At 42.6% G+C, this 26,016-nt stretch overlaps 2 protein-coding genes across 5 annotated transcripts in view; both read right to left on the bottom strand.

The window, feature by feature from the left end:
- LOC117875743 (sushi, von Willebrand factor type A, EGF and pentraxin domain-containing protein 1-like) overlaps positions 1–26,016 on the bottom strand; it is a 243,151-nt gene that overhangs the window by 185,916 nt on the left and 31,219 nt on the right. The window lies entirely within an intron of this gene.
- Positions 1,039–26,016, bottom strand: part of LOC117875745 (C4b-binding protein alpha chain-like) — a 111,905-nt gene continuing 86,927 nt past the window's right edge. The window contains exons 1-11 of one of the 4 annotated variants that reach the window (XM_034767092.1): positions 20,070–20,251; positions 18,932–19,135; positions 17,703–17,897; positions 16,243–16,425; positions 14,531–14,713; positions 12,924–12,971; positions 10,286–10,354; positions 9,063–9,110; positions 7,598–7,645; positions 5,888–5,942; positions 1,039–2,902 (exon numbers count right to left, since the gene is read on the bottom strand). In XM_034767092.1, coding sequence (XP_034622983.1) covers positions 2,881–2,902; positions 5,888–5,942; positions 7,598–7,645; positions 9,063–9,110; positions 10,286–10,354; positions 12,924–12,971; positions 14,531–14,713; positions 16,243–16,425; positions 17,703–17,897; positions 18,932–19,135; positions 20,070–20,184 — 1,170 coding nt within the window. In that variant the 5' untranslated portion in view covers positions 20,185–20,251 and the 3' untranslated portion in view covers positions 1,039–2,880. Of the gene's footprint in view, positions 2,903–5,887; positions 5,943–7,597; positions 7,646–9,062; positions 9,111–10,285; positions 10,355–12,923; positions 12,972–14,530; positions 14,714–16,242; positions 16,426–17,702; positions 17,898–18,931; positions 19,136–20,069; positions 20,252–26,016 lie in introns of those variants that run through there. The other 3 variants (XM_034767089.1, XM_034767090.1, XM_034767091.1) reach the window with 3 other exon arrangements.

Here is a 26,016-nt window from a genome sequence, read left to right on the forward strand (position 1 = left end):
ACAAAATGTGAACAAGTTTATAGGAAAATATGCCAGAGGTATATAAGAAATACAGTGACTGGTGTGAACATGTCCAAATACAAAATGATTGGGAGTAGTACTGCTGTGTCTCTTTTCTACTGTAAAGCTTTAGTGACCTTGGTTTTGAGTCAATACTGTTATCTTGTTTGACCTGAGCGGTTAGCCAAAATTTGGGGTCTTGGAGGTTGTTCCAAATGGGAGGAGAAATTGATGATGGAAGTCTGGTACCTTTGGTGCAATCTTGTTTATTTACAAAGAACGTACAAAGTCCTGTTTCCTTCAACACAGGAGGAAGCAAACTGTGTGCCCCTTTCCTTTCTCGCAGAACCAAACCTATTTCAGCTAGCAGAGTACCCCCAAAACCTCCATTTTCTAGGCTTTTCTCAGCGTAGTTACCAGCTGATGCTGTCTTGTTTTCTGCTCTGTCTCTCCCTTTGTGCTGTGTTTCTCATACACATCCATAGACAAAACAGTATATAGTAAAGTCCCTCTGTCCAAAATGCCAACATTCGGGATGCATAGTTCTTCATTTCCGGCAGCGAGATGTGCTTACCTGCTTCGCAGCTTTCTTAAGTGAAGGGTGGTGGTGAATTCTAACAGTATAATTTCACAATAAGCCAAGCTGAACAGAAAGATCCTTTTGCAGAATCTCATCCTGCAAGGTACTAAGCACTGTCCACTCCTTGTAGCAGAGGGTGCTCAGCACACTTGCGGGATCCAGCCTTCAAGAAACATCTACCACCATTTAAAACAAGCAACTACTTCTCAGGTGTGCAGTCACTAAGGAGCCATTTGAACCAAATCCAGCTTTCAAATGGGACGTGGAGTGCAGTGAAACAAGCATACACCACGTACACTAACGGAAAGTACAGCAATACAATGACCTAGACCAGTGAAACCTTGTTTTCATGTGCAGACCCCTAAATAATTTGGAATGGAGATGCGACCCTCTCTGGAAATTCTAGACAGTCTGCGGACCCACAGGTTGAAAACCTTTGACCTAGACTGACTGGACAGTGGGTATTGAGGTAGCTACAACAGACTGGTTGTTGTTCGGTGTTTGTGCTGCACCTCACACAATGGAGTCCTGGTACACAAATGGAGCTCTTCGGTGCTACTGCAGTACAAATAAATAAAGCAATTTGCAGTAGAGCCAAAAGCAGAGTTGGAAACACCCGCGTCTCTCTACTCTTCCTGTAGTTTAACCACACAAGCGTCCTTCCTCAGTCTTATGATCCCTTCCTTTCGTCATTTCCTTCCCTGTGGAACCTGCATTTGAAGGTCTCATCTGTGACCGAATGTGGGAGATATTTAAATAGTTACACATTTCAAAGCACCTCGTCAAAGGAGACACACCTTTGATGGGAAATGTGACTCCAAAATCTCCTAGTCACTGCCCATCCCTCTCCTTAAATATTCCTTCTTGGCCTTTCAGAGAAACCTAATTCCAAAGCTACCAGATTAGAGAGACACTCGGATCGCAATAGCTTCATTGTGCCCCTTGGGACAGGCTGCAAGGCTCATTTTTCCTAACTAGAAATAATAAGAGATTGTTTTCACAGTTCCAACATTCTTAACCTTTCTTTTTGCTACTTCATTGCCAAAAAAATCAGCAGGACTCGTAGCTGAGGTCTGGATCTGGATAGAAGGCTAGATTTCAACATCACCTGTAAATAATCAGTTTATAGTAATAAGTATGGAAAAAGACAGGATATTAGAATCTTCATTCAGTATTCCTTTTATTTAAAAAAAACATTAAAAAGATTACATAAATCCCACAAATTCCTTCAGTTACAGTTTCAAAGATTGATGCATATTGCTAAACAAAACTCAACATAGTTGTGATTATAAAAAAGAATATAAACAACATGTTTTAAATTATAAAATAAATTTATAATAATGTATTGGATTACAATCACCTCTATTTTACCAGCAGAGAGTGCCATTTCCTGAATTTAAAAAGCTTGTTTTCAGACCTCCAAAGACATTTTTTGATGATTAAAACATAAAATTAATTTAGTCACTAAACCACTGGAGAACTTGCTATGGAATACACTTTTGATCTTATTGCTTACTTCTTATAAAGTGCTAGTTGATTGTAGGGAAAGAAACAAGATGCCTTATTTTCAGTAAATTTTATTAAAAACTCAGTGATGAGTATTCTGAACATCTCTGGAACCCCATGTAAATTCAAACACTTCACTCTGATATATAGTGTCTCCCCTAAGAGAAAATTTGTAAAAAGAAACCGAAGCTATAGAGCTGGGAACAAAAGGTGGATTTATCTGAAGAGATTCTCACTTCAACAAAAATCTGTAGATGAAGACTAAATCTGAAGAAAGGTCACATCAAGAACCTACAACATTCCTTTTAGAGTCTGGCATCTTTACATTTGGGTTTGAAGACTAACATTATGCACTTCATGATGGAAGCCTGTAAGCAGGCATCTAAACAGGCTCTCTTGCCACCTGCAGCTAAAACCCACAATCCAAACTATGCCACACTCAGATGGCCAACATGTTCTTTAACAGGTGAAACATTTAGCACTATGGAGAGGCAGAATAAGGAGTCAGCCATGTGTACAGAACAGCAAGTAATTTTGATGCTTTTGCTTGCTTCAGAAACCAGTTTTTAAAGACAAAAGGGATGATCCACTTCCCTTTTTCTTTTTGCTTTTTTCAAATGTAGTGGATTCCGATTACAATTCCAGTTCAAAGGAGAAAAGTTGTAGTGAAAGGAACTCTGGTTGCCAGAGAGGGGTCTATTTTCACTACAGAAATTCAGTGCAAATGTATGAAGCTTATTTCCTAACTTTTCCATTCTTTTCTTCCAATATTATGTCTGTTAATTTGTAAGCCATTAGCTAACATCGACCTTCATCCTGGAAAAAAAAAAGATAACGGTTAAAATCAAAATAGTTATAGATTTTAGTCTTCTACAGCTTTAGACTTCAGTCTATAGGATACTTTAAGCTTTTCATATGTTGTACTTTCCAGTACGTTCAGGAACAAACATTAGTTTTTGTATTAAAAAGTCGGTAGATGTTAACTTTTTAAATTAAAAAAAAAATTATCTGATATGTAACAATAGCATACAATAGAAATATTTTCAAATGATTTCATGTTAAAGCAAAGTTCGTAATATTTCTCTAACGATAGAAAAAGTAGGAGAAAACATGCATTATGGCTATAACAGAGGCTAGGGCTAATTAGTAAGCAGAGTTAGTAACTGCAAGGACAAACAATGAAAAACGTTATTTACATAAAAGAGCCAAACTCTTCCTGGGCCCCCCATGTCCCCCCTCCTCACTATAAAATAAAGCTGAGCTGAGGAATTCCTTTGGAAGTTCCCCACTGTGTCAGGAGTGGACATCTACATAGATTTATGTAAACTACATTTTTAAAGAGGGATATTAGTTTCAGTGACTAGTCATATTGAATATCAATCTTATTTAACAATGGCTAGTGCAAATACCGTGTAAAGTACTAAAGTCCTTATGAAATCAACTTCTGAACCTCTTTGTGATATATACTAAAGAGAGCAAAGCTCTTCAGGGGAGGAATTTGACTAGTTTACCCTATCTGTATAATCCATTTGATGAACTGCTAGTACATGTCCCCATACGGGATAAAATCTTATATTTGCTTATAATCTTTATGGTTTTAGGAATTTATTTTTCACCCAAAGAACAAAATTTGATTTGCTCCTTCAATCTTAAAATGGACATATGGAAGTAATGAAATAGAGATGAGATTTACATGTTAGACAGATACCGGTTTTCAATCAACTTCATTTAGAAAGAACACACAATGTTCAAGTCTGTTGTGTTTGCAGAGAAAAAACATTATATTGAAGAAATCTAGTATTTTAGTGGTTAACCCAACAATGATGTCACATGCAACATTTCAGTTCACGTCAAGAAAGAAAAGGTTAGAAAAAATAAGAATCTATAGATTATATTCTCAATTTGAAGGTATTGTATAATTCTACTCTGTTCTAACAAACAACATTGAATCAGAAGACACCATCTACATATTTTTAGGTGGAGGAAGATATTTTTCTATTACAAAATATGCCTTTCAAGACCCAGTTTAGATTTTGTTTCACCCTCTGGTAGTTCATATTTTCTTGGAAATTGGTGCTTCAGGGAGAGAACGCTAATTGAATAAAATATGTTTGCAGAAATAAAAGACAGAAAAAATTAATAGTTTCTAAAAGGAGAGCTTTTATAAAACTAGAATTTTTAAATGAATTAAGATTAAATTTAGGCTATTAGGAAGATATTTTGATGGCAACATGCATTAAGCTGTAGTATTCTCTACCAGGGAAGTGGTGGAAATTTAAACAGTAGCAAAAGCAAGATATTATAAACATTGTTTTTCTTTGTAAACCTTCCTCCAAAATACACCAAAAACATACTTTTTTTTTTTTTTTTTTTTTTTTTCAAATATGTCCCACACTTCCAAGAAATTAAAATATTCACTGGGATTGTGTGGTGTGTGGGGGAAACCTGCTAATGCTGAAGGGGAAAGCTTTGGACTTCACCTTGTTTGGGATCAAATCAAGTATTGCTGTTTTATTGATACTCAGAGGAAGCAACCAACAATGACACATTTTGGGGGACATCATATAATATGAAAACAATTTATCCTCTGTACATTTTTCTCTTTAGACCAGAGGGATAAGGTGTTGCTGAGGGGGAAGGAGTTGTACAACTCCACAACCATGTTTTTGTAATGTGTTTGTGGGCTGATTTTCCAGAATTTTGTGTCGCTGTTTTAAAAATAAGGATTTTTTTTTTTAAAGGTTTCTGTTTTCAGGAATTTTTTTATATTCAGTTGCTGAATATACCAAGTAGTAAGAAACATGCATAACATTTAAGGAAGTTGTGAATTCACCGGTGCAGAAGGTTATTGAAGTAGTAGTACAGATACATTTCAAGAAAAAAGACAATTATAAGATACACCATTTGTTACTTAGGAATTCTAAGAGAAGGGACAATGAGCTATCATATGTCAGCTGTAATATGACAACCTCAGGAGTCAAATTTTCCTCCTGTTTCCCTCCCGCAATCTATGCATACTTTTGCACAACTCAAGAGTGGTATTATAGTAGGTGTTTTTTGCATGCTTTTTGGAACCATCAAGTATGGGAAACCATCAAGTATGGGTAGCTGGTTGCAGGAGAAGCTAGATAATAGTTTGGTGCCCTGAAGCAGATCCTGCATTTACGTCGCAATGCAAAACAAATCTTCATGGTAACTAGTCCTGTTCCCCCACAAGTCAATTGGAAGCATGAGTTAAACTTCCCTATTATATTGCAAAGTAGTGTTGTTATTTTGTTTAGCAAATGAAATTCAGCTGTATTTGTATAAAGCAACTGATATAGTTCTATTCGAAACACTTACTATTCAATAGACTGATTTTTCACAATACATTACTGATTTCTGTATAAACAGAAAATGCTTATTCCAGGAAATGCAAATGCAATAGACAAACATATTAACAAACATTCAGGATAAACACAAGCAGCCCTTTTAATACTAGTGTTCTTTAATACAGAATAGATTTTCCTGGGAGTATCCAACAAGCATTAGTTGAAATAACAGGGTCAGTGGAGAAAGCAGGCCCTTTAAGTTGCTTTATGACTTCTCTATTTTTGCTCGTGATAAATTTTAGAGAAGTAATTCTAGACACCGTCTTCATTTAACGACTAAATGCCATCCCTTCAGTGCCGTATGTTATTGCAATTTTCAGAGTACCATACACGTTATTTTTTCTGACATCAGCTACATGCAAGAAAAGTCTCAGTCATCTAAACAGAGTAAATCTCAAAAAGGAAATACTTGTATCTTGGGCTGTCTTACCTATTTTTCTTCAAAATCGCCGATGCTATAATTGCAGGAACTGCACCAAGAACTACTTTAAACAAAACAAAAACAAAAAGAGGAGCAATTTAGTAACAAGGTTAAATAAAACATAACATTTTGTGAAAAGATGAGTCTGAATCTCCACAGTTCTGGAACTTGCTCTCATCATCACTGACAGATTATCTGCATCATAGGACACAATTTTTTTCCCCATATGATGATAAATAAGCCCCTCTCATATACAGATCAAACATCACAAGAACTCTCTACCCTAATCCAGAAAGAGGTTCTGATATTGGATCTCCTAATTTATCAAAGTCTTTAATGCTTGTGTGTACAGCTTAAGGTTTGTCTAGATTCCTAGCTCATCCAGAGTAATGCTCGGTATTCAATTTACTTCACATTCAAGATGTTCAAGCTTAAATTCAACTTCTTCCCTTCAGTCCCCTGCAAGGTGTTGAAGTTCTCCACCAAAGAGTCATAGAATGTATTATGTTTAATCTCTAGTGTGGCTTGCTTGATTTCTTCCCCAATTGATCTAATATTTTAAACTGATCAATAAAAATTAGAAAAAGAAGTGACCAAATTCATCAGATTCTCTCTCAGTCTTGAACCTTAAAATGAAAACTTCTACCAATCTGTCTACTTTGGGGTCACACTGAGCCAACCAAAAATATGTTTCAATTCTGCTATTGAGATTTGAGCACAGTTTCCCCAATCGGCACGCACTGGGTCAGCTGCATCTTAGAGTCATGTGACGGGGATGTAGGTTACAGAATGGTTTGGGTTGGCATATGCTCAGAAGCCTGATCAATGGAGACAGTGATCAGGCAAGTGCTAGAACCCTGCTTGTAACAGCTCCAAATGCACAGTGGTCTTATGATCTGCTCCTTGACAATGCTATTCTAGGACCGAACGCCTATTGACTTCTGTGGGACTTAGGCATGTGCTGAAATGCTTTGATGAACAGGTGCGTACATAGGGAACAGTCTGCTCCCTAAAGTTAAGCTACATCATCTGTGGGAATTCTGGGAGAGAAGGGAGAAATGTGTTCTCAATAGCTGAGCATGACGACTGAACAATCAAGATCTGTTTTGTGGAGACCACTGCAGGCTGACTAACTCTGGATGCCGAGAACTTCAGTAACAGCCTTCTAATTTCCTGTAAAATATGAGACTATCAAATCTAACCTACAAAGCGATTTCTTGGCTGTTTTTATAACTTCCCTTCCTAGCTTTTGCCCTTTCCATTTTTGGTAGGCACCAGACATACATATGCAGTCCTAAGTGGTGAGGAAGTATTCTCACCCAAAACAGAGCTACACAATTGAACCTTTTCTTGATATCCCTGGGGATAAAGAGGAAAATGAGATTCTTCCCTCCCCTTTTGTTCCCCAATATTGTGCAGACACATTTCAGAATCACAGCAGACTGCCTAGCTCAGGCAAATATTGTGAATATGCAGACAGAGAAAACAGCTAGGAGTATGAATACAAGCTTCTCTCCAGAGAATGGCAGTGCTTTTACATGGCACCACAGTATGTTAGAAAAGGCAGAGAAGTTCAAGGACCCTAAATCCCAGGGTCTTTAGTAATTAAGTAGGGGGAAAACATTATGAGATGGATAAAGGGCAATATTAAAATAGCCTTGACTCCAGATCTTAAAGCCGTCATAGCTTTAGTGCATTGAATGATTTTAAGATACTTACCGATACCTATACCGGTGCCAATGCCTATTGCAATGACTATGACAAGCCCTAAGAGAGAAACAAAAAATGTGAGCTAAAATATTAAACCAAGTTCATCTCAATAACCTACAGGAACTCATCCGCAATCCATGCATATGAAGCTACACTTAGTACTCTAGATTATACCAGCTATTAATGAACAATTAAGGTAGTCACGCAAACACCACATTCTAAAATGGATAATCATTAGCTGTTGGAAACCATGATCTCACCCCTAGAGAACCTCATAATGAAGCAAAGCAGCTTTTCAAAGGATTGAACACATTTGTACCTTGTAATACCAACAGGAAAACCATTGTGTAAACGGAGGACACAGTCTGGGTTTAAAGGTTTTCTGGATGTTAAGGGTTCTCTTGCACATGCTTCTAGGCTCTCATTTCCCAAGCCTGCACTGGCCAGTCGTATGTTTGCCAAAATGCTAAGCAAGGCCAGAATCATTAGACTCAGCTTGTCTACACCAGGTACCACAATTTTTGCCCTAGCATATCATCATAGGTTAGTGTTATGTTATCTGGTATCACAGATATAAAGAGTGCTGTAATCTGCATTTCTAATTACCCAAATAAATTGTTTCAAGGGACAGACTTTTGCTGTTCTTACTAGAATAAGATCATTTATCGTCTAACCACTGGCTGTGGAAGATACTGAATAGCTAATTAATTCCTTGTCACAGACTGCTTAGAACTACAATCATTGATGTCAATGAGTTTTGCATTTAGAAACCAGACTCATGTTAAAGGAATGTTCAGACTAACATTTTAAAGGAAACACATGAAAGATTAAAATAGCACTCCTGACCTTCATTGTTACTGTGAAGTGGCTTTTCAATGGCTCCTGGAAATTTTGAACCCTATTTACCCTCAAAAAATACAACACTGACAAATGTATAGCCATTAATGTTAATATGAAAAATGGAGTGTACATATTCATTTATGCCCATATTGCTCATCATTACTGTAGGTTTCATAGTGTTGGTAGAAATATGTAGTTTGGTCATTAAAGTTTTGTTGGTTTTTTTTTGTGGTTTAAATAAAGCCCAATGAAAAACATTTTAAAAACCAGGCAGGAAACTGGTTGTTGGGGGAAAAGGAGGAAGAAAAACACCATTACCACATAAAAAAATCCAGTTGAGTTAGAAACAAATTTGTAGTTGTTGTGGTCCCCCTAAACTACTGACTAGAAGCGAGGGCTTTTTAGTTCGCTTTTGGCAGAAATTCAGTGCAATTCCAATGTGATGCACATAACTCAGCCACATGGATCAGCAACATTCAGGGGTTCCTTAGTGTGATAGATTTGAAAAACAATTGAAAGGATGTGGCCAGCTCCAGTTCTGAAGCTCCCTACAGCCAGGCTTCCCTGCTCACCACACACACTGCGCTACCCAGTCTAACAGCTCAAGTGTTTCTCTCTCCCCTCAGTACCTCACCTTCCCCTTCAGGTTCAGCAAAGTTGCCAGCTGGGTTCAGCACAGAACCTGTACAGAAAAGAAAGTTTTATAAAATACTTGAGGTGCTCTCCCCACAACTGACTATTTTAAATACCAAAAAGCCGGCAGAGATTCCAGACATGTAAAGACACCAACACCCACAAATAGACTGGAGTGAAGTTTATCTTGCCAAGCACAGGACAAAACATACTGAATTTTAAAGACTCAGATCCACAGCTGCTCATATTCTCCCCCCAAGACATTTGAAGAAAAGCCCCCGAGCATGCCAGTGAAAGCACTGTCAGGCGGAATAACTGCTCGAGACAACCCCCTCCCGGTGTTTTACCCACTTGATTTTCTCTAATATTTCGCTCTGTGGGGTATACCTTCAAGTCTGCACAAAGCAGAAGATCCACACGCATTAGGTGCATTACCCCCATCGTCATTCCAAGAGCTAATTCTCTCAGCTGTAAATTATCTACTCCTGAATTCTCCTCCTTGNAGCTAATTCTCTCAGCTGTAAATTATCTACTCCTGAATTCTCCTCCTTGGGATAACTGTATGGATTTGGAGACTAACTGTCTTTGGCCCAGGAAAATCTACATCTAAGAAAGAGAGTTTGTGCCACTGAAATGACCAGTGCTTGGATGCCATAGAGCGATAGAAGATTTTCACACGCCGCCCTCTACTGCAGCCAATAGTGTTGTTAGTTGTGTCGCAAGAGCCCTCACGTGCTGAAGTCATGACTCAGGGCCCCACTGTGCTAAGCGATATAGAACCACACAACACAAAGGAGGTCCCTGCCCCCATCCCTCTCATTAGAGCTGCCATCAATCAGCCCAGACAATAATATTTCTTACCCACGGCATTGGCCACGTCACTCTCCTATTGAGAGGAATGGGCCAAGGTCAGAGCGCTGTGGGAATCCTTTGGAAAGTGGAAGCGGGAGAAGGACCCACCAAAAGGCTTTGATAACCAAAAGAAATGGTGCAGAAACAATGAGAGAGGCAGGAAAACCAGGAGAGTATGGAGTGTGCAAATGAACAACAAGCTCTCTGTCAAGTTTTTAGGCAAGCGCTAAGTGAGCATCATCATATTTGCAACTCTGAATAGCAGAATTATAGAAATTAAAATGATTTTCACACTGTACATTTCATTTTTATTCAAGTGGATATTTGAGCCCCAAATTCTAGACTTTTAGCAACTCAAAGTTCTTCCAATACCTGAGGAAGTACCAGTTATTTCTGCTCCTTCGAGAGGGACAGTTGTGGGTTTGCCCTGGGTAATTATATCTAAGGCAAAAAGAAGAGGAAAAAGCAGTTATGAACATGACATCAGTCTCCCATCACCAGCTGACCACTCAGAGCCAGGAGCTTGCCACACTGTTTAGGAATCTGCATCTTTAGAGACAAGACAGACTTATCCCACTTACATATAGTACATGGGCTTTCGCAGTGACAATCAGTTGGGCTACCCTGCAGCAGGGATGTGAAAGCTCAATGTGGTGCCTCTTGCCGCCACTATGAGTTACAAACTGCGCAAATCTGTCATTTCCCTTCAGTTTTACTCATCAGAACTTCCTAGAGTGACTTCTAAAACTCCGGAACACACTGTTCTCATTGAACATTCTCTGCAAGGTGTTGCCATGTGCAACTCCGAATTATGTATCTCCATCCCTCACATCAACATATCCTTTGGCCTAGGAGAAAGTGCACCGTGTTGGGAACCAGGAGATGAGGAGTTCAACTGGGATTATTTCTACTGGCTGGTGTTAACAATTCTGTGCCCTTCAAAACCCAAGTTATCACTGAGCAACCCATCCTCCCTGAATGAAAGTTACACTGTCTAGGAAGAGAACCCAGATCTCTAATATGGCAGACCCAAGTCTCATCCACTTAGCCTAACCGAAAGAATTTGCCAAATCTAAATACGTGGTTATGCGGTGTGTACAATGAGGCTATTCATGCATATATAATCCATTGTCTTAGTGTGCTGTGCATCCTCCTCTAGTGGTTGGTCCATATAACAATTTACTCCTGCTGACACCTATTATAATTACTTCTTTGACTTGATAGAGCTCTATGCTGCAGTACCTTAGATTAAAGAATCCCTTAGCCCGAGCCCCGGGATCCCGAGTCAGCTGGCAGGGGCCAGCCATGAATTTTGAATTGCACTGTAGACATATTCTTAGATGTAAAAAGCATTGTAATCAGTATTTCAAATTATCCAAATAGACTGTTTCAAGAGACAGACTTTAGCTGTCCTTACTAGAGTAAGGCCAATTAGTAGCTTCCATAGCTGCTTATTAAACATTAAATGAGAGTCCAGCGGAGGGCAAGAAAAATGATTAGGGGGCTGGGGCACATGACTTACGAGGAGAGGCTGAGGGAACTGAGGTTATTTAGTCTGCAGAAGAGAAGAGTGAGGGGGAATTTGATAGCAGCCTTCAACTACCTGAAGGGGAGGGAGGGGTTCCAAAGAGGATGGAGCTCGGCTGTTCTCAGTGGTGTCGGATGACAGAACAAACAGCAATGGTCTCAAGATGCAGTGGGGGAGGTCTTGGATATTAGGAAACACTATTTCACTAGGAGGTGGTGAAGCACTGGAATGGGTTCCCTAGGGAGGTGTTGGAATCTCCATCCTTAGAGGTTTTTAAGGCCCGGCTTGACAAACCCTTGGCTGGGATGATTTAGGCCTAGTCTTCACTTACCGGCTGGTCCGGCGGCACGCCATCGATGTTCTGGGATCGATTTATCGCGTCTGGTTAAGACGCGATAAATCGATCCCGGATCGATCCCGGAAGTGCTCACAGTCGGTGCCGGTACTCCAGCTCGCCGAGAGGAGTACGCGGCGTCGACGGGGGGAAACTTCCGGCCGCGTCTGGACCGCGGTAAGTTCGGACTAAGGTACTTCGAATTCAGCTACGTTATTAACGTAGCTGAATTTGCGTACCTTAGTCCGAAGTCCGGACTAAGTGGGGACCAGCCCTTAGTTGGGGTTGGTCCTGCTTTGAGTACAGGAGTGACTAGATGACCTCCTGAGGTCTCTTCCAAACCCTAATATTCTATGATTCTATGAAAAGGGTAATTCCTTGCCACAGATTGAACAGAACTGCAATCACTGATGTCAATGAGTTCTGCATTTAGAAATCAGACTCCTGTAAAAGCAATGCTCAGACTAACATTTTTAGGGAAATTGTATGAAAGATTACAATAGTAGCAAAGAGTGCTCTGAAGTGGCCTTTCAATGGCTCCTGGAATTACTGAACCTATTTGCCCTTAGGAAATACATCATTGACAGATGTATAGTCTTTAATATTAATGTACCCGTATTGTTCATCATAACTGTAGATGTAGGACTCAGGTTTACTGATGGCTTCACTGTTGGCAGAAACACACAGATTGGGTTGTGTTTTGTTGTTGTTGTTGTATAAATAAAGCTCAATGAAAAACATTGAGCTTTATTTATACAACAACAATAAAAAACCAGGCAGGAAACGAGGTAATGGAGACAGACAGACAGACAGACAGACAGACACACACACACACACACACACCCTAACTGATTTAGAAACAAATGTATAGTTGCGGTCTCTCTAAGTTTCTGACTAGAAGGGAATTTTTATTTAATTTATTTATTTTTGGCAGAAATTCAATGTGATTCCAAACTCATGCACATAATTCAGCCACATGGATCAGCAACATTCAGGGGTTCCTTAGTGTGATAGACTTGAAAAACAATTTAAAGTATGTGGCCAGCTCCAGTTCTGAAGCTCCCTACAGCCAGGCTTCCCTACTCACCACACGCATTGCACTACCCAGTCTAACAGCTCAAGTGTTTTCTTTCCCCGCAGTACCTCACCTTTAACTTCAGACTCAGTAGAGATGCCAGCTGTTTTCAGCACAGAACCTGTACAGAAAAAGTTTTATTAAATACTTGAGGTGCTCTCCACACAACTGACTATTTTAAATACCCAAAAGCCGTAGGCATGTCAAAAAGAGAAGTGCAGAGTCCTGCACTTAGGAAGGAAGAATCCCATGCACTGCTACAGGCTGGGGACCAACTGGCTAAGTGGCAGTTCTGCAGAAAAGGACCTGGGGATTACAGTGGACAAGAAGCTGGATATGGGTCAGCACTGTGCCCTTGTTGCCAAGAAGGCCAATGGCATATTGGGCTGTATTAGTAGGAGCATTGCCAGCAGATGAGGGAAGTGATTATTCCCCTCTATTCGGCACGGGTGAGGCCACACCTGGCGTACTGCATTCAGTTTTGGTCCCCCCACTACAGAAAGGATGTGGACAAACTGGAGAAACTGCTTATTAAACATTAAATGAGAGTCCAGCGGAGGGCAACTAAAATGATCAGGAGGCTGGGGTTCATGACTTAGGAGGAGAGGCTGAGGGACCTGGGGTTATTTAGTCTGCAGAAGAGAAGAGTGAGGGGGAATTTGATATCAGCCTTCAACTACCTGAAAGGGAGTTCCAAAGAGGAACCTGTCTGGTTTTAAGATTAAGTTAGATAAGTTTATGGAGGGAATGGTCTAATGGTAAAACATATTAGCTGAGGAATACAGAATAATGGAAGGTAAATAGTATAATGGCTAACAAGGGTCAGGCTGGTGACTCTTGCCTACATGCTCGGGGTCTTGCTGATCGCCATTTTTGGGGTCGGGAAGGAATTTTCCTCCAGGGTAGATTGGCTGAGGCCCTGGAGTTTTTTCGCCTTCCTCCGCAGCATGGGGCAGGGATCGCTAGCAGGAGGGTTCTCTGCCATTTGAAGTCACTAAAACACAGGATTTGGGGACTTCATCAGCAGAGTCAAGGGAAGGGTAGGGACGGTTTTGTGGCCTGCAGCATGCAGGGGGTCAGACCAGATGATCATAATGGTCCCTTCTGACCTTAAAGTCTATGAGTCTATGAGAGGATGGAGCTAGACTGTTCTCAGTGGTGGCAGATGACAGAACAAGGAGCAATGGTCTCAAGTTGCTGTGTGGGAGGTCTAGGTTGGATATTAGGAAACACTATTTCACTACGAGGGTGGTGAAGCACTGGAATGGGTTACCTAGGGAGGTGGTGGAATCTCCATCCTTAGAGGTTTTTAAGGTCAGGGTTTACAAAGGCCTGGCAGAGCTGATTTAGTTGGGGATTGGTCCTGCTTTGAGAAGGGGGTTGGACTAGATAACTCCTGAGGTCTCTTCCAACCCAAATATTCTATGACTCTATGATCCCATTCACAAGATGATAAAGGAAAATTTCATCTACTGTCACCTATGCATTGGCTTTCTTTGCTGCCGTTGACTAGGGAGCTACACTGTCACAGGGATACCTCAAAGTGGTGTCTAATACACACTATTCATATCACATTCATTCAATCATACCACATGCAACATAATGAGTTTGATAGACTATAGAAACTTGCCCCAATATAGACACCCCACAGAGCATCACCCTACTCTGTCCCACACTTACCTGGGCCACAAACGGGTAGCTGTGGATACCACTTGCCATCAGCTTGGCATTGAATCTTATCAGCGCCCCTGAGGATGTAACCAGGATCACACTGAAACGTTACACTGGTTCTGTATGTATAGTTATGTGGAAGTGGAGATTTCAGGCTTCCATGTTGAATATGTGGGACTGGACACTGAGTCTCTGCAAAACACGAAACAAGGCTTTCCAGATCCTTTTATTACTTAGAGCACATCTTCTTAAAGTACCGATTAATCCTCCCCACACCTCTGCAAGGCAAATAAGGAAAGAAACTATCTTACAAACAGAGAAACTGAGGCAGAGCAGCAAAGAGACTTGCCCAAATCCTGAGAGGAAGACAGTGGCAGGATTAAAACTCGGAGGTCTCAATTGCCCGGCCATGGGCTGGCACCGCACCACCTCTCTATACATTGTAGTTATTCAGAATCTGAGCGTGCGTGTCAGAGAAGTGGTCAGAGCATAGCCCATCATTATATACACCCCACTCACAAGCTGATACAGGAAAATTTCATCTACTGTCACCTACGCACTGGCTTTCTTTGCTGCTGTTGACTAGGCAGCTTTTGTTACAAGAAAACTCAAGAGTGACACTAGATGTAAATACAAATATTTTTGGAGTCATCCTTCCATTTTCAACCACTGAGGGAAACAGCAAAGATGTTGGTGCTCGGTCTAAGACAGGGAACAATGAAAGCCAAGACATGTAGAGGACTGCTGGATCTATCTTCCAAGCAATCTAAACATTGTGAAAACACATGGTCACAAAAGAACATCACATTTTCTGAATCTTGCTGTTGACCTTTGTTTTTTAAGGAAAGTTCTTATTTCCCCAGGCAGTCGCAACAGATCATTTCTTATTGCACTGGATTTGTGATGAAATTTGACTATTGACAGGTCTCCTGGGGGGATTACGGGAATACTGGAGATGGGACAATGCAGCATTCAATACATGAACACCTTCCATGCTGTCTAATATTTTCGTGCTAAGTCTAAGACAATGAACAATGAAAGCCAAGACACTTAGAGGACTGCTGTCCTCTTCTATACTGTCACAGGGATACCTCAAGTGGCATGTGTAGCTTTTGTAAAATGAAAGTCAAGGCGCTTTCTTGCTCTCTTGCGTGAAGGGTGTTTTCTTTATCCTCCCCTGAGCTGGGAAAAGGACAGGCACCAAAACACTCCATGAACAAAATCCCGAAGGCAAAATCCAGCTTTTCCACTCTGAAATCTTCCCAGTTTCGTGCCTGCAGATGAAGATTAACTGCCCCAGCATTTGAATTACCTCCCAAACTCAGAATTGTTTTTATCTGGTGTTGACTGGCCTCAGACTCCGCTCTCCGCAGCAAGCCTCACCTGGTCTTTCAGTATTAAATCCGGGCAATTAGCCCCTGTCTTTTCTCACCAATTGCTTTCCCCTGGGGTCTGAACTCTCTCTTTTGGGAATCAAATGAGCACCAAAGTAAGAAAGGAACCTCAACAGAAAAAGGCTGCGGCCTAGACATAAAATGGACATAAAATGGAAGAAAGGAAGCTGGGGGCGGGGGAGGAGGAGACAGGCAATCTATTACACACCATTCATATCACATTCACTCAAAGATAGGACATGCAACACAATGAGTTTTATAGACTATAGAAATTTGCCTCAATATAGACACCCCATAAAGCATCACCCTACTCTGTCACACACTTACCTAGGTCACAAACGGGTAGCTGCGGATACCACTTGCCATCAGCTTGGCATTGAATCCTATCAGCGCCCCTGAGGATGTAACCAGGATCACACTGAAACGTTACACTGGTTCTGTGTGTATAGTTATGTGGAAGTGGAGATTTCAGGCTTCCATGTTGAATATGTGGGTCTGGACACTGAGTCTCTGCAAAACACCAAACAAGGCTTTCCAGATCCTTTTATTACTTAGTGCACGTCTTTTAAAGTACCGATTAATCCTCCCCACACCTCTGCAAGGCAATAAAGGAAAAACTATTTTACAAACAGAGAAACTGAGGCAGAGCAGCAAAGAGACTTGCCCAAAGCCTGAGAGGAAGACAGTGGCAGAACCAGGATTAGAACTCGGAGGTCTCCATTGCCCGGCCATGTGCTGGCACCGCACCACCTCTCCATACATTGTAACTATTCAGAATCTGAGTGTGTGTGTCAGAGAAATGGTCAGAGCATAGCCCATCATTATATACACCCCTATATACACTCACAAGCTGATACAGGAAAATTTCATCTACTGTCACCTACGCACTGGATTTCTTTGCTGCTGTTGACTAGGTAGCTTTTGTTACAAGAAAACTCAAGAGTGACACTAAATGTAAATACAAATATTTTTGGAGTCATCCTTCCATTTTCAACCACTGAGGGAAAACAGCAGAGATGTTGGTGCTCAGTCTTCGACAGGGAACAATGAAAGCCAAGACACATAGAGGACTGCTGGATCTATCTTCCAAGCAATCTGAACATTGTGAAAACACATGGTCACAAAAGAACATCACATTTTCTGAATCTTGCTGTTGACCTTTGTTTTTTAAGGAAAGTTCTTATTTCCACAGGCAATCCCAACAGATCATTTCTTATTGCACTGGATTTGTGATTAAATTTGACTATTGGCAGGTCTCTGGGGGGGGGGGATTATGGGAATACTGGAGATGGGACAATGCAGCATTCAATATATGAACAGCTTCCATGCTGCCCACTCCTCCCTGCAGCTTCCTGCTGCTAAGTCAAGCCATTGGGGTATTTCAACTTTTTGGATTCAGACTGTTCCTGCAAACGTACTGCTATTGCAGACACGGAGGATTATAGGCTTAAGGGGACGCTGTCAGGACAGCTGTACTGGGAACCAGTAGCCAGAATAGGGGTCAGGCACAGGTGGTGGAGAAACCAGTGTGAAAGGAGGACAAGCATTAGCTTGGATGTGGGTCAAACAGCAGATCACATATATGGGTGCTGGGTGAGACAGGAAACTGGCAGCGTGCGTCTCAGGGAGTAGGTTGCTTGGAACATTTAAGGCACTGGAAAGGAGTGGTCAGCAATGGGATGGCGGAGGGCGGATGGGTTATGGGGACACATTGCACCAAATCATTCAGAAATCTTTTCTACCCTTTCCCAATACGAGTCCATTTAGTGTAATTCAGAATGAGTTACCTTCGCACTGAGGGGTAGGCTCGCTCCAGGTTGGAGTGACCTCATCACCAGCGATACACTGAATGGAGGCTTTTCCAACAAGTGAGAAGCCTCTGTCACATTTGTAAGTTACCGATGAGCCAAAAAAAAAAACTCTCTTGCCCCAGTCACTGTGCTGGCCGTGGGAGATGTTCGGGGGTTGGGCACAAACTAGAACTGAAGAGAGAAAAATACATGTATACAGTAGATAAAAATCTCTAAAAACAAAAGGAGGTGATAGATTCCCAGCATTTCCTGATGCAATTACAGCAAAAAACAGTCTTTCCATAATACCTGAAAGAACCCCTCAGGTATGTCCAACAACCTGCTATCTTTGGTGTTCATCTCTTGCTGTGCATGACATCAGGACAGCATGCACAAAAATGATGAAAAGATGGTTACGTGCTTATGTGGCCATTTGGCTGCTGTGACAGTCATTCACATGCTCCGTGAACAGCACTGAAATATGGATGAGGATGATCCAGAGAGATGCTGAACACCCACAGCTTCCATTGACTAGAAGGTCAGGCCTTGACTCAGTAAATTGGCCGTTACACTTCCACTTCTCCAAATCCAGATCTGAACCTCTTCCAGCTGCTCAAAACTCTCCCAGCTTCCCAATCTTCCTCCAAGCTACCAAACCCTCCAAGTCCCCCAACAAACACCTCAGCCCCACCCGCACACCTGAACCTTCTCTGTAGATACACAGAGCCATCCTTATCCCTAGCTACCCATCTCTTCCAAACTAGCGAAGGGGGAGGTTAGTTAGGGTGACACAAGGGGGTAGCACTAGGTCTGAGGGGTAATATAGTTTTTCTTAGTGGTTGGTTTTAGTCATTGGAGGTCACCCATGGAATTAATACACCTTTTCATTGCATGATGGTAAACTAGTCCCAGGGTTGCTCATGTATTTACACCCACAGTTCGGAAATGCCTTTGAGTGACTAAAATCCTCACAAGGCTTTTGGAAAAATAATTGGATGCCTAAAACTCTTTTCAGGTGCTGAGCATTTTGAGACCTGATCCCCTGCGCCCCCCAACAGATACAGAGCCGCAGTTTGCACTTGCACCACTATCCTCCCTGTGAGAGACTTGGGCATACTCAGGTTGGCCTAGCAGTCACAGCTGGGCTGAGGATTGCCCACCAGGGACAGGAGCCCGGTACCGGGCCAGAGCTGGAAGAATGACAGTTCTCCACCATTTTTACTGACCTGGTTCACAAACTGGTACGGCAGGATCCCATGTGCCATCATGTTTGCAGCTAATCTGAGCATTTCCGATGATCCTGCCTTTGATATCATATCCAAAATCACATTTAATTGTAACTCTGTCCCCAAACGCATAGGTCTCCTCTCCAGGTCTAGGCATCGGTGTCTGTGTTCCTTTGTTAACATCTGGAGCTGGACAACGAACTTCTGAGAAACACCAACAACAGCAACAGCGTTAAATCACAGCAAAGGCAATTGTGTGGCTGCAGATTCATTTTACCAGGTGTATCTGAAAGCTTTGCAAGCTATAGAAAATTGGCATTTCCTTGACATTGCCGAAGAAGTTTGGTTTTAGAGAAAGTTTTATCTCCTGGGCCTTCATTTTCACTGTTCTTATGGGCAGCTGTTCTGATTACAGCTGGCAGGGTATTTTTGGCCTTCATCACAGATAGACTCAGTGAGTAGCAGCTGCTGTGTTATAGCCATACTATGTATAAGAAAGCAGGTGATATGCTGTGATCTATCTTGATCACTATTTACTTTAGGTGCAGATGGAGATGGTGGATGGGGGCAACAGATCTGTCCGTAAGCATAGAATTGTAAAGGTGGCAGATTTTAAGAGGCACAACAGGGAATTCATAGCCCTGGGGTGTATGCAAACTTTAAGCTGCCTTTGTACCTTCCAGTACTGGACTGCTCCACACAGACAGCCCTGGGGACCTGTGCGCAGCTGCCTATGGGTTTGGCTTCAGCTTTACCCAGAATCTCTGCAGGGCTATGTGCTGTGAAATGCCCCAACACACCCCTCCCACTGGCACACCACTTACTTCAAGCCTTGCAAGAGGATTCTGGGAAGACAGCCCTATTGTTGTCTTCGGGTGGAGTCCTCTTCTGGACGGATCCGGGGCATTTAAAGACCTGTTTTTTCACTCTGGACCTTTTACTTGGGAGTGAGGATCACACCTCAAATTGCTAACCATAATCCCCAGTGTTAGCAGGGAGACAAGACCCTGACTATCCCTCCTTCTCTCTCACCCCATCTCTACACTTTGAACCATACACACGCTGACTAGAAGCACAATCTCCCTATTGGTGTTAAATTTGCTCAATTAAAACAAAGATAATTTAGCCAAATACTTACTCTGACAAAAGTTCGGCGCTGAAGACCATGTTGAATTTTGAAGACAAGTAATACGCCCTTGCCTTAGTCCAGCGATCAGCTTATAACCTGGGTGGCAGCCATATTTAATCACCATCCCAGCTGGAATCAATGTGCCAACCCTAGTCTTCCGAACAGCATTGGGAATGTCAGGTGGATCAGCACAATAACCTAAGGGTAAAACATGAAGCATATAAGGACATACTTAGCCAGGAAAACCTATTGAGGTGAAATCTCCTCAACAAGAATGTGATGTGAGAGACATAGCTGGGGAAAATCAGAGGTCCATATTCTACCCTCTCTCGCTCAGATCCATGCAATCCCATTGCTCAGAATTTAACTCAAGTCATTGCAAGGAAACTGCATAGAAAATACAAGAAAAACAAATGGGAATATGGGTGGCAGTCACTACATGATTCTAGCCTGCGTTTGGAATTAGAAAGGGAAATGCAAGGCCCTACGCTAAACCAGACAGTGTTTCTGTTTGTCTGTAACATGCAGTGTTATTGTAGTCATCATGGTCCCATGATATTAGGAAGAGACAAGGTGAGTGAGGGAATGTCTTTGATTGGTGAGAGACACAAGCTTAGAGCTTGCACAGAGCTCTTCTTCATGTTGGTAACATGATAACTTCTGAACACCACATCCAATCAATTCCAAACGTTCTAGGCATCAGTAGGCAGAAGCCTATTGATTTTGGTGGAATGTGGACAATCGGAAAAGGGACGAGGAGCAAACAGAGCTTCTTGCATCTGGTAATTGTCAATAGATCAAAGAAGTGGTTGATCTCATCCATTAACACCTTCTAGCATAATACCTGCCATGTCAACACTGCCTGTTCTCCCAGTACCATTTAAAACAGGGGAGGGCAAACTATGGCCCGTCAGGGCTTTCAATCCAGCCCATGGGAAACAGAGTGGGGTGGGAGGGTGGCTCACAGGGATCTCGTGGTGGAGAATGGAGGAACGAAAGAAGCCCAGTGGTGTGTGCAATGAGGTCAGCCTACAGGAGTAACCAAGTGTCCAAACCTCTAGCTAATTTCAAACTATAGAATGGTTTAAACTGGAATCCCTGTTTTCAACCGTGAAGTAATTTAACGGAAGCATCATGGGGCTGTCTCAGCTCAGTGAGATTCAGGCTTATACTGCCGTGACAATTTCCTCTTTTTTTAAAAAGAGAACATGAAACTGGTTGCACCACTGCACTGGGTGTCAGTTCCGTGCACATCCCCACAGGCAAGCCAGAAGCAGTCCTGTTCCTGAGCCAACTTGTACACCTAGCCTCAGTCAGGCTGGGCAGACTGCGCACTGCAGATCCCGCATGGAGAGTCTCTCACCAAGTCAGTTATGCTCAGTAGTAATTACATTAGCAGTGGTCCTATTCCGGTCACAATCACACTGATCAGGCACCAGGGAAATGCTGGTCACTGTTAGAAGTTAGAACCCCCTATTCAAACAACACCTGGCACAGACCTGTCATTCACATTGTTCAAATTTGTGAGTGGCTGGCCTGTTAATCCTGGTAATGATCCTTCATTTCAATAACACTATTATGAAGGAGGTTGGGTGACCCTCACTGAAGCTGGTGGGCATGACCACAGCTGCCCTCCATCCAGGATAATTGTCAGACACAGTTAAGCTCCTTTATAGAGTAAGATGGATGAAACTATACATAAGAACATAAGAATGGCCACACTGGGTTGGACCAAAGGTCCATCCAGCCCAGTATCCTTTCTTCCGACAGTGACCAATGCCACATGCCTCAGAGGGAGTGAACCTAACAGGTAATGATCAAGTGATCTCTCTCCTGCCATCCATCTCCACCCTCTGACAAACAGAGGCCAGGGACACCATTCCTTACCCATCCTGGCTAATAGCCATTAATGGACTTAACCTTCATGAATTTATCTAGTTCTCTTTTAAACCATGTAATAGTCCTAGCCTTCACAACCTCCTCAGGCAAGGAATTCCACAGGTTGACTATGCGCTGTGTGAAGAACTTTTTTTTTATTTGTTTTAAACCTGCTGCCCCTTAATTTCATTTGGTGGCCCCTAGTTCTTATGCTATGGGAACAAGTAAATAACTTTTCCTTATTCACTTTCTCCACACCACTCCTGATTTTATATACCTCTATCACATCCCCCCATAGCCTCCTCTTTTCCAAGCTGAAAAATCCTAGCCTCTTTAATCTCTCCTTATATGGGACCCATTCCAAACACCTAATCATTTTAGTTGCCCTTCTCTGAACATTTTCTAATTTCTAATGCCAGTATATCTTTTTTGAAATGAGGAGACCACATCTGTTCGCAGTATTCAAGATGTGGGCATACCATGGATTTATATAAGGGCAATAAAATATTCTCCGTTTTATTTTTTATCCCTTTTTGAATGATTCCTAACATCCTGTTTGCTTTTTTGACTGCCGCTGCACACTGCGTGGACGTCTTCAGAGAACTATCCACGATGACTCCAAGATCTCTTTCCTGATTAGTTGTAGCTAAATTAGCCCCCATTGTGTTGTATATATAGTTGGGGTTATTTTTTCCAATGTGCATTATTTTACATTTATCCACATTAAATTTCATTTACCATTTTGTTGCCCAATCACTTAATTTTGTGAGATCTTTTTGAAGTTCTTCACAGTCTTCTTTTATCTTAACTATCTTGAGCAGTTTAATATCATCTGCAAACTTTGCCACCTCACTGTTTACCCCTTTCTCCAGATCATTTATGAATCAATTGAATAGGATTTGTCCTAAGACTGACTCTTGGGGAACACCACTAGTTACCCCTCTCCATTCTGATAATTTACCATTAATTCCTACCCTTTGTTCCCTGTCTTTTAACCAGTTCTCAATCCATTAAAGGATCTTCCCTCTTATCCCATGACAACTTAATTTACATAACAGCTTTTGGTGAGGGATCTTGTCAAAGGCTTTCTGGAAATCTAAATACACTATGTCCACTGGATCCCCCTTGTCCACATGTTTGTTGACCCCTTCAAAGAACTCTAATAGATCAGAAAGATATGATTTCCCTTTACAGAAACCATGTTGACTTTGCCCAACAATTTATGTTCTTCTATGTGTCTGACAATTTTATTCTTTACTATTGTTTCAACTAATTTGCCCGGTATTGACGTTAGACTTCCCGGTCTGTAATTGCCGGGATCACCTCTAGAGCCCTTTTTAAATATTGGCGTTACATTAGCTATCTTCCAGTCATTAGGTACAGAAGCTGATTTAAAGGACAGGTTACAAACCATAGTTAATAGTTCCACAATTTCACATTTGAGTTCTTTCAGAACTCCTGGATGAATGCCATCTGGTCCCGGTGACTTGTTACTGTAAAGTTTAATTCCAAAACCTCCTCTAGTGACACTTCAATCTGTGACAATTCCTCAGATTTGTCACCTACAAAGGATGGCTCCGAATCTCCCTAACATCCTCAGCCATGAAGACTGAAGCAAAGAATTAATTTAGTTTCTCCGCAATGACTTTATCGTCTTTAAGTGCTCCTTTTGTATCTTGATCGTACTGGGGCCGTACTGGTTGTTTAGCAGGCTTCCTGCTTCTGATGTACTTAAAAAACATTTTATTATTACCTTTTGAGTTTTTGGCTAGCTGTTCCTCAAACTCCTTTTTCACTTTTCTTATTACATTTTTACACTGAATTTGGCAGTATTTATGCTCTTTTTTATTTACCTCACTAGGATTTGACTTCCACTTTTTAAAAGATGCCTTTTTATCTCTCACTGCTTCTTTTACATGGTTGTTAAGCCACGGTGGCTCTTTTTTAGTTCTTTTACTAAGTTAATTTGGGGTATACATTTAAGTTGGGCCTCTATTATGGTGTCTTTGAAAAGTGTCTATGCAGCTTGGCACTGCCCAAACACAGGCTGCATGCAAGGCTGGTCTGTTTCGTTTGAAGGCTCTGTGCACATATGTTCGTGAACAGAAGCACCCAGGGACAGGGCCACCCAAAGGATTCAGGGGGCCTGGGGCAATGCAGGGGAACGGATATAAAAAAAGGCACCACCCGCTGTGGTGCTTGTACTTACCGGGCAGCGCGCCGAGTCATTTGCGGCAGTGGGTCCTTCACTCGCTCCGCGTCTTTGGCAGCACTGAAGGACCCGCCGAAGTGCCGCCAAAGACCTGGACCGCCACCAGGTGAGTAAAAATTAAAAAGGTGCCTCTAGCCAGGGAAGGGATTCTCGGCCAGGGCTCGTGGGGCCCTTGCAGGGCCCTGAGCCTAATTGCCCCACTTGCCGCCCTTCTGGGTGGCCCTGCCCAGGGAACAGACAGAGAGAAGCTGCCCAGGCAGCCAGAAGCAGACAAAGGAGGAGCAGGAAAGCCAAGGAGATAGCAAGAAATGCACTGGCAATGTGGTCTGAGAGAAAACGGAGAGTGTGAGCTTTTCAGTAGTGTGCTGGCAGGAACGAGGCTTCGAACCGTGAGCAAAAAACCTGTCGCCGGTGTGATTCCTGCGGTTTCGGGGAATCAGGACTTGCCTGCTTTCTCTGTGAATAAACAGGATTGCATCAGAGAAACACCGAGCTCGATCATCAATTTCTCCTCCTAACAGAAACAGCCTGCAAGACCCTGTGCACTGGCTAACCGCTCAGGCCAAACAGTATTTTTCAACCTGTCGCGTCCAAGCATTTACAGTGTGAGCTCAATTTGAAACATGGGAGTCACCCCATGGAAGTCAACACAACCTGTGTGCTTAAAGTTAAGCACGTGCTCAAGAGCTGTGTGGAACGGGGCCTTAAGGAAAGAAAAGCACCGCCTCCGTTTGGAACTGCAGGAGAAACGTAGCACGGCAGAGCTGGAATTTGGCCAGGAAACCAGGATCAGAGCGGTAAGGATGACATGGGATCTTCGGCGACCACAAGCATCCAGGAGCTTGCCAGAGGGAAGCAAAGGGAGAGTCAAGGGGTGCGGGCGAAGGGGAAAGCCAGAAGAGGGGAGAAGGTGGGGATGGGATTGAAGGGAGAGACTCATCCTCCTACTCACTGAGAGCTCCCCCGGGCAGCAGCATGAGTACCAGGGTCCCCAGGAGCCGCAGGGTCCAGCCAGAGGGAAGTGATGTCATGGTGCCAGGTGAGTTCCCAGAAAATGGTGGTGACAGCGCAGTCCAGGCAGGGCTGCAGCCGCTCCTCAGCCCGCGCACTGTGCAACACGGACCCCAGGCATGGCCACCCGTAGGCACATGAGGCAAGGGGAAGTGGAAGTCCGTGCGCTGCACCTGCAGGGGCCCAGGAAGGGGGTGGGCAGAGGGTGCACATGCTGCCCAGCCCCCACTGTAGCGTTGTGCTCATGGCACACAGGGCAAGGGGTAGAGCCGGATACAGCTGCAGTTAGTACCGTAACACTGAGCACCGTACAGCTAAGGTTTCTCAATGGAAGGGAAATGAAGCATTGTTATTTTTTTACTCTGGGGACAATCACAAAGTTATTCTGATACAGCTGCACGGTGCCCCCCTGTGCTGATCAGCACCCCCAAACAGTGATGATTTCTGAAACACAAGAGACAGTCTAGTTACCAAAGGATCCTTTCTACTCATCCCTGCTGTTACTCCATTCACCTCCGCTAATGTCATTACACCGGTGATGTATCTGACTCAAAGCTCTAACAAACGCAAACCGAACCACGCTGGAGACAGACCTTCCCCTGTAATTCCACAGAACAGGTACCACTGACAGCTGTAGAACAAGCTGCCCCCTAAGCTACCTGGCTAAATATGTTTCAACTCTAACCATCTCTAGGTGTGAGAGGAGGGGCTGTCCCATGCCCCTTCGAGTCCCTGATGTGACGGCTCACTGGCCTGTGGGAGATATTGGTGCTTCATTCATCAGGAAAAGGAGGCTTTAAACATGCTGGGCATCTTCCTGTCTTACAGCCAAAGGGAGAAAATTATAAAAACAAA

The sequence above is a fragment of the Trachemys scripta genome, chromosome 4 (genome assembly GCF_013100865.1).
Source record: "Trachemys scripta elegans isolate TJP31775 chromosome 4, CAS_Tse_1.0, whole genome shotgun sequence".
Lineage (NCBI taxonomy): Eukaryota > Metazoa > Chordata > Testudines > Emydidae > Trachemys > Trachemys scripta.